The sequence below is a fragment of the Filicampus tigris genome, chromosome 1 (genome assembly GCF_054856515.1).
Source record: "Filicampus tigris isolate MCC_2025a chromosome 1, RoL_Ftig_1.0, whole genome shotgun sequence".
NCBI classification, from domain to species: domain Eukaryota; kingdom Metazoa; phylum Chordata; class Actinopteri; order Syngnathiformes; family Syngnathidae; genus Filicampus; species Filicampus tigris.
The window spans coordinates 18,440,002-18,448,618 of NC_141217.1; the positions used below are offsets into that span (position 1 = coordinate 18,440,002).

At 42.9% G+C, this 8,617-nt stretch overlaps 1 protein-coding gene across 1 annotated transcript; it reads right to left on the reverse strand.

The window, feature by feature from the left end:
- Positions 1 to 110: 110 nt before the first annotated feature.
- pcmtd2b (protein-L-isoaspartate (D-aspartate) O-methyltransferase domain containing 2b) lies at positions 111 to 8,617 on the reverse strand. Its single transcript, XM_086024015.1, has 7 exons — positions 8,236 to 8,617; positions 5,209 to 5,369; positions 3,778 to 3,928; positions 2,879 to 2,981; positions 2,536 to 2,707; positions 2,260 to 2,383; positions 111 to 1,226 (listed from the first exon to the last, which is right to left on the reverse strand). The coding sequence occupies exons 2-7, from the start codon at positions 5,362 to 5,364 to the stop codon at positions 676 to 678; spliced, it is 1,257 nt and encodes a 418-aa protein (XP_085880141.1). The 5' UTR covers positions 5,365 to 5,369; positions 8,236 to 8,617; the 3' UTR covers positions 111 to 675.

The window sequence follows — 8,617 nt, forward strand, 5'->3', positions numbered from 1 at the left end:
ATAAAACTGGGTATCAATTGAGAAGTAGAAAAAAGGTTGTGGTCAGCTTTTTACTTCTTTGCATCAACAATGGATTCTACTAGGCCATCCCCAATAATGAAGCTATTGACTTTTGTCTACTGTAATCCACTTTATTACAGCAGTCAATAATACAGCTCAATTTACAAAAACCAACACCCACACCTTTCCTGGTGTATCATACAAAAACATCATGATCATACAGTATATATACATTCAGCAGCAAATTACAACTGCACAACAATCAAACAAGATGGGACTGCTGAGTATAGTCTACGCCAGGGGTCACCAACATGATGCCCACGGAACCGAGGCAGCCCACAGGCCTCTTGTAAAAATGGCTCACCGGCGATTGGACATTGTGACTTCCTAGGAATGCTGTAGAAGTGATTAAAGTGTTGCATATTGATATTTATCATTGTTAAATCATCATTGACAATGATTGTGAGAAATCATTCTAATTTAAGGTGATTTGAGCAAATTCCAGAAGTGTGTATCAAACCGAAAGCCCATTCATTCCTATCCAAGAAGTAGCTCTCGGTTTGAAAAAGGTTGGTGACCCCTGGTCTACCATGCGGCAGGGCTATATGATGTCAGGCATGCTGTCCTGCCTTCTACAGGTGGGCAGGCGGGCTTCAGTCTCTGCTGGCTCCTTGCTCACTTGTTTCTGTAGTACAAGAGGAACCTCTTCAAAGGCTCTGGCAGCGGAAGGCCCAGGATCCTCTCTCGCAACACGTTGACAGCGGGCTGAACTTGAAGAAGCTCTCCTGTCTCCCTCTCCTCATCCTCCTCCTCCTCCGGCTCCTGCTCCTCTTCAACCTCTTCCTCCACCATCTCCTCTTCCTCCATCATCAAGCCTCTTGCCCCTCGAGCCGCCCTCCGACTCCCCCTCGTCTCTTGCCTCGCCTCCTCCTCGTCCTCCGCTCTCCCTCCCTGGTTATTGTTGCTGTCCAGAGAAGCGGGGCTCATCCCGCTGCCGACCACCTGACGGGTAGCCAGGACGAGGGCGTTGCAGCGGCGCCGATGCACACGGCGGCGCTTGAAGCGAGGACCGTACTTGTGGAGCCCGGCCACAGCCAGGCCCCTGCCCACGCTGAACGAGGAGCCACGACAGCGTGACTGGCTTTCTCCTCCGTCGCTGGTCATTTGCAGCGTATGGCGGATGCAGAAACGAGCCAGCTCCTGTAATGTTCTTACCTCATACTTTGCTGCAAAATTGAAAAGACAAAATAAGAGTAAAGGGAGAAGGTGGGATAGAGATAAGCAAGGTAGGATTGATTTTTTTTTTTTTTTTTTTTTTTAATACTTTTTAGACGTGCGCAAATCTCATAAAACCCTGACTATTTGCTTTCACCAGTAAGACCTAAAATGCCCACGACAGCTGTCATCAAATGCCGGGATTATTTTCATATTTAATGTGTGTAAAGTACTTTACACTATTGATAAAATAACAGTCCAGGGAAAGGAGTTGAGATTAAATAAAGTGAATCAAAATTCTAAACGCTCATTTTTTGTAAATTACTAGTCGAAACACGGCATTCTGACTAATTTTGCGTTTGTGGTATATAAGTTAAGCAGCAAAATGCACTCATTTTTAGCCATCTGTGGTGGCGGCCATTTTGTCTTCTGTCGACTGAAAATGACATCATAACTGCTCACAACAACCAATCACGGCTGACCTGTTTTCTGAATCTGAGCCGCGATTGGCCGTTGTGAGCAGTTGTGATGTCATTTTCAGTCGAGAGAAGACAAAATGGCCGCCCCCACAGATGGCTAAAAATGAGTGCATTTTGCTGCTTAATTTATATTCCACAAACGCAAAATTAATCAGAATGCCGTGTTTCAACTAGTGGGCCTGCTGGCAACATATTCTTGAAAAAAATTTGTTTGGGTTGACTTCCATTTTAATATCAGAAATTTACTTTTTATCACGCAAATGTCTTTAGTCTACTTTAAGACTTTTACCCAAGTAATATTCTATAAAGGGTATTAAGACAAACACAACGGTATCATTATAGTTGATTTTAATACGACGATTTTGTTCCCAAAAAGTTTGGGTGTTATTGTTGACATTAGTACTGGTAGTTGGGTATAAAAGTGAAACAAAAAAGGGGGTGCCAAATGCCAATATGACATCAACGGATAAGAAAGTGACTTTCGGCTTTTCCACAGATAGTTAGGCTTACAGAAATGGTTAATTGCCATGTTGATGCACTGTTGATAGAAGATCACGTGACTTACGTAGTGGGGCAGTCTTGGGTTTGCCATTCACATTATGTTTAGGTAGTATGAGAGGAGCAAAGGACACAGAAATGATCTTTTTGGTCTCCCAGCTGTTTGGTCCTGTGCGGGTGATCTTGGTCAGCTGCAGAAAATACAGTTTCATATACATGTATTTAAAAATTAACACACACACAAAAGTACTGCAAGCGTGCTTTCTAAAGCAATTTACAGGTGGTAAACACAATAACAAATGACAGTGGTTTCCGTTCATTAGCTCATCATCCACACACTAACCTTTTCCTCAAGTGGCATGACCAGGATGCCCCCAACCTTGATGAGGTTCTTCATGTATTTCTCATGATCCTTCTGCACCCCGGCCCCACAGTAAACTCTGTCATACTGACGGCTCTCTGGAGGGATCTCCAGACAGTTACCCACCACAAAAGATGGCTCGCAGAACTCAAACCTGTTTAGAGGCAAAGCGGCATCAATAAATAGCAACCCGTCACCCTTGAGTGGGTATTTGGCCAAAGCTTCCTGTGCCATTCAGATTCAGAATTGCTGAGTACCATGCCATGCCAATTGATTTTCTGTGTTTAAAAAGTAGACAATGTCACGAAACCATTTTGATACTCACTTGTCAAAACTGTCGCTGGTTTTGATGAAGGAATCAAGTTTCTGGTAGGCGTACTCGATTACATCTGCATGTAACTCAATCCCATGATTCACTCCAAATGGTCCTGGAACAATTCATACACACACACACACGTACTGTATGAACTATACTAATAAACACTTATGTTTTTCAATTTGGTAAATATGATCAGGCACCAACTGCTGAAACTACATTCAATATGTACCGTGACAACTACAGACCACACTCTTACTGCCTAGTGTCCTTTTTTATATTACAATTTATCTATCTTACAATGGAAATGTATGTAGTAGCTTTGAGTTGCTCTTCTTTACAGAAATGGCACACATTTAGAGCACGGGCCACAAAGCTCAGCTTCTCAATAATCAATCAACTAATCAATTACTATGCCTATCCCAACATAACACGACTGAATGACTCCCTTGTACTAAATACTGTGGAACTTCAAGTTACGAACATAATTGGTTCCGTGGGCCCCTTTGTAACTTGGAACATTCATAAATCGACGTAATATTTTACATTCTAATGAATGGAAATGCAATTAATCTGTTCCAGCCCAAAAAACAAAGTTATACTTACCTTGTTTTCTTACTAAAATGCCCAGCTCTGTCAATAAATAACATACACATTCTAAATGTCTTTTTTGACGAAAATGAAATGACTTCTTTCCCCACGCCTTCACAAACTCAACCACTATCACATTTGTGATTGGATGATCAACGTTCTTAGAGGGGACGTTCATAACTTCCACTGTATTTGTTGCTAAATTCTACCTTCAAAGTAATCAAAGCGCATTTAGAATGCTGCCCAATTCATACAATTTATATTCATTCCTCCACTGAAGTTTCATTTGGATCAAGCAAATTTACTCCATCACCTACCCAGTATAAGGCCCACCATGGTACTGAGATAGCCTGTCCCACTGCCGAGGTTTAGGAAGGAGATACGAGGGTGGAGATCCAAAGCCTCCATCACCTCAGAGTAGATACATGGAGCTGACAGGTGAATGTTCCCATGACGCCAAGCCAAGTCCTAAATATCAACAAAAATGAGTCAGCTTTCTTGAAATTCCAAACGTGCCCACCTAGCAGTCGGTGGCCCCAGTCACAAAACCTTAAAGCGGAAGTCAACCCAAACATATTTTTTTTCAAGAATATGTTCCCAGCAGGCCCACTATCTGAAACACGGCATTCTGATAAATATTGCAATTGTGGAATAAGTGTTAATCCACTCGTTTTTAGCCATCTGCGGTGGCGGCCATTTTGTCTTCTGTCGACTGAAAATGACATCACAACTGCTCACAACGACCAATCATGGCTCAGATTCAGAAAACAGGTCAGGCATGATTGGTCGTTGTGAGCAGTTGTGATGTCATTTTCAGTCGACAGAAGACAAAATGGCCACCACCACAGATGGCTAAAAACGAGTGGATTTTGCTGCTTAACTTATACTCCACAAACGCAAAATTAATCAGAATTTTGTGTTTCAACTAGTGGGCCTGCTGGGAACATATTCTTGAAAAAAATATGTTTGGGTTGACTCCGCTTTAACACCTAATTAAAATGAGTAACTTATATAGTAGTCCAATAGCGTTCATAAGTGACTCTCCTTTACTCACTTTACAGACTGCTCCTTCTTTAAACATTTCTGCCTGTCAGGACCATTGGCTACGTTTACATGGACACATTTATTCAGATTAAAAGCCTGATCGGAATAAAAATGCTTCATGTACACATCCCATTCGGAATATTCTGACCTGATCAAGCCCATTCCAATCAAGATTTTAATCCGAACGAGAGGGGTGGTTTATGTCGATAACGTTTAAAGTAGAAATGGATGGAGCGCTGTTTTGTTGACACGGAAGTCACTATGACCCCTTCTACTACTACTACTACTATTATCGATACATTTGGTCAATCTGCGCATGTCAAAATAATTTGTTCCGATCAAAAGTGTGATGCATGAACATGCAAGTCTTAATCGGATCAATATTTTTGTGTCCATGAAAACTGTGCATCCAATCATAATTTTAATCCGAACTCTGATCGTATTAATAGAACTTTTGTCCATTTAAACGTAGCCATTGATGTCAGACACAGTACTTCTTACCCTCCTCTGACGTTTACATTACGTGTGGATACAATATCATGAATAAACATAACGTGGATCGCCATTCACACCGATTTGGACTTGTTTTGGATCACTTCTGCATTGCCGAACATGAACAAACACAATGGACAATAATGACATTCTTTGTTTGGTTGGGGCTTTTTAGTTTGTTTTTGTTTATTACAGCGTTTCACTTTGCTCACCTTGTAAGCATTCTCCCTGTACTCATCGAGGTAATAATCGGCGCGGTCAATGGCACGAAAAGCCCGCTCCACCAGGTCTGAGCGGATGTAGTAGGCCTCCTTCAGGTTGTCAATCAAGTCATCATTGTCCTCCCCTGCACTCACAGTTCCACCCATGATGCCTAAAAGTGAAGGGAAACAAACATGCTTAACAGTGAGTCCATTGTGTGAATTTAGGAATTACGTTATCTTTGGATGCTGTTATAGGAAAATGTTACACAAAAGAGCACGGGTTACACCCAAATCTACGGTTATACAAACTTGAATGAACCTTAAGCAAATTAGCTTGTTATGAGGGTGACCTCGGTGACTCCCATGCAAATGAAAACAAACATCACCATCACCATGTGAAATAGTGTTTCAAGTTGGTGAGGTAATATTTTTCACAGGTTTCAAACTCAAGGCCTGCTGGCCAGATCCCGCCCTCCAGATCATTTTATGTGGCCCGGGAAAAATTGCCACTATTTTTGTCATTTCCGAAGAATATGGATACTACACATTCCTAAAAAGGTTGGGGGTGGATGGTCTAGCACCGGCCCTCTCCACTGTGGCAGGCGACAATCTTAAACACCCAAGTAACGATTTAAGCGGTGGACGTTTGATTTCAAAATATGTTCCTGTTTACAGGAAAGATAAACAGCTTATTTTGCATTTTTTTCCATACTGTAACCAACGCAAACCGAACACACCACTGTATGTCCAAACCATGATTTTGGGCATGCCAGTACACCCAAAGCAATTAGCTACACATTTACAATATGTGGTTCCACCATTATAACCAGCCCCCTGAGGCAATAGGCAAGGAAACTTGATTTTTACAACATATTTCACACACAGAGCAATTCATCTGCTTCACACACCAAACAGAAACACTTATGACTTTCAGGATCAACATTTAATTATACAGCTGACTGTGAGACAGTGTAAAGTCTTTAGGACTGAAGTAACGTGTTCTGATCTCTGTGTTTTGGTCAGAACCGGAGCTGCAGCATCCTTAAAGTGACACTTGGGTGATCTTAACATTGGCACTTATATAATAGGTTTACATGTACAAACGACATTAGTACTAAAATGCCCACCTCAAAAGACTCTGGAGTGATTTAAGGTCTTTTTTTGTGATTAGGTTTACGACAAATTTCCACGCCCCTTGTCCACGTCACGGGAGGGAGCCAAGCGTGGTAATATCGCTCGCTTTGTCAGTTCTGTAGTCTAAAACGGTGACCGATCGCCACCAAAATGCTAATGCACATTGCTACTCTTGTCCACTTCAAACTGTGAAAGTATAAATGTGTTCTGCACAATAGTTTGGATTTATTGACATAAAACGTGATCTCATCATGATCACCTCCACAAAATCCAAAATACCGTGGCGATGGCTTCTCCACTTTCACAAGCTGAAGCGGACAAGAGCATGAATGCGCCCACGAACCTCGACTGGTTATATTTCGGGCATTTAGCGACACTAAACTTATGTCTCAGGAGGGAGAGAGACGCGGCTTGCAGCAGCAGCAGCAGGCAGATTGGAGCCCCGCGCTTCCCTCCCCGGTTAAAGGTAGGATTGGGACAGCGGAGGTTTAGCATCAACTAGCTTCAGGCCGTTAAAACAAAAGGCGTTAGCTCAACAACATTAGCTCCTTACTGTCCGCCCAGCGTGTGGAAGTGAAGATGAGCAAAGAAGCAGTGTGCGTTGGTTCCAGCCTCTGCTGACTTCCACATTTCCTCATTCTCATGTAAATCAGCCACAGAGAGGTTAATCCTTTCGATATGTTGAAGTAGGCATTAGTAGAGATGTCCACATAAATTTTGGTGCCAATTGATTGCCGTGTTTTGACGTTATAAGCAATGATTTCAATGGAGACTTTGGAATCGGTCCCTTGCGTGATTCCGGCCGAACAAGGATAGAACGGTAGGGGGTTGCGGGGTGGGAGTGGGTGGGGGGGTGCCATTCTGCTCATTAACAAGGGGCGTTATTCATAGAGTCACTTATTTCCTAATTTCTCCCAAATTAATTGATAAAATATAAAATGACAACTTTTTTCATTTTCCTTTTCAAAAAATATGTAAAATGAACTTGTTAGTGAAAACGTGGCCCCATCGTCCCTTTAATGAGTTGCAGCTGTTTGATGCTCTTTTGAGTAAGTCCATTCAGGAGACCGTTACAATAATTAAATCTACTGGAGACGAAAGCATGGATAAGCTTCTCCTGGTCTGCTTGGACATTTATTTTTACGCGTTTAATAGAGGTTTTGGGGCCTTTTGAGGTTGAAATCCTGCTTTTGGCAGCATAATACGAGTGCAGATAGGTGTGAATGAATGCAGCCTTTGTGCTTCCGAGCGGTGTTAAAAACAACAGCAGAGCTCAGGACAACACGACAATAAGATCACAGGGTGCACAGGCTGACCACAAAGCCATAAAAGAACAAAAAGAAATGCAAATAGCCCCATTTGGTTCCACACATGGATGCAGACAGGTAGTGAGACACTGCCATCCGTGTATAAAAGAGAGCCCTGATAAGTTACCTGCGTAAAACAGACCATCGTCGGAAATTAAAAAGAGGCCACGGAGCGGCGCTGTGACCAATTACTCTCGCGGTAGCACTTTTGGTTAGTAGGCTACTAGGGGACCCACTTCCTACAAAGGTCTGCCGTTCATTGCCGATTCAATAAAGCAGCTTTCGCGTCCATTCCTCGGAAGATGTATTTATTCTCATTTTAGTGCAGACGTTTAAGACAGCTCCGTTTCACAGCACTTATGCACCACTTCAGCTGCAAATTTGAGTCACTCTTGGTGCACGATTCGGGACTAAATGTTCACATCCAAGATCACCGTCATCACCACCAGCAGAGCAAATCATTAAACCTGACTGCGTTCCAACGAGAAGGTCAAAACAATCCAGCGTCGTCGTCTTCAGAGGAAGGGGGAAAACAATGGGGACGCAAACGAAAGCTCTAGTTAACTGCTTACAAACGAGGTTTGGGCATACGTACCTCAACGGGCCGCTGATGGAGCTTTTCTGTTGGTGATTTCGTCAATGGTCAGCCTCTTGTTCGCGGATGCAGTCAAAAACACGCCACTGCTAGATGTAAACATTGGGCCAGCTGACGCCCTGACGTCATACGTAAGTCACGTAAAGAGCCCAGTCAAAGCGGTACGCCACGCGGTGACGCGAGTCAGTCAGCAAACAGGCAATCACACGTTCGCAAACTTTGCGGTCCGAGCAATGGAATGTAGTTACAACAGCCTTAGGAAGTCGCACACGTCATTTCTACACTTCCATTTGTCTTCTTCTTTTCGTGGCTTGCCAACATCACACTGACGATGCATGCTTCGTGTCTCTCTACAAAATCCCGTTCAGTTGAAGGGTGATTG

Excerpts from the sequence above, each read along its gene's own strand:
- pcmtd2b (XM_086024015.1), bottom strand. The coding sequence starts at position 5,364 with ATGGGTGGAACTGTGAGTGCAGGGGAGGACAATGATGACTTGATTGAC. Across the intron at positions 2,982-3,777 it reads CATGGTGGGCCTTATACTGG|GACCATTTGGAGTGAATCAT; the intron begins GTAGGTGATGGA and ends GAATTGTTCCAG. Across the intron at positions 1,227-2,259 it reads ACCCAAGACTGCCCCACTAC|CAAAGTATGAGGTAAGAACA; the intron begins GTAAGTCACGTG and ends TCAATTTTGCAG.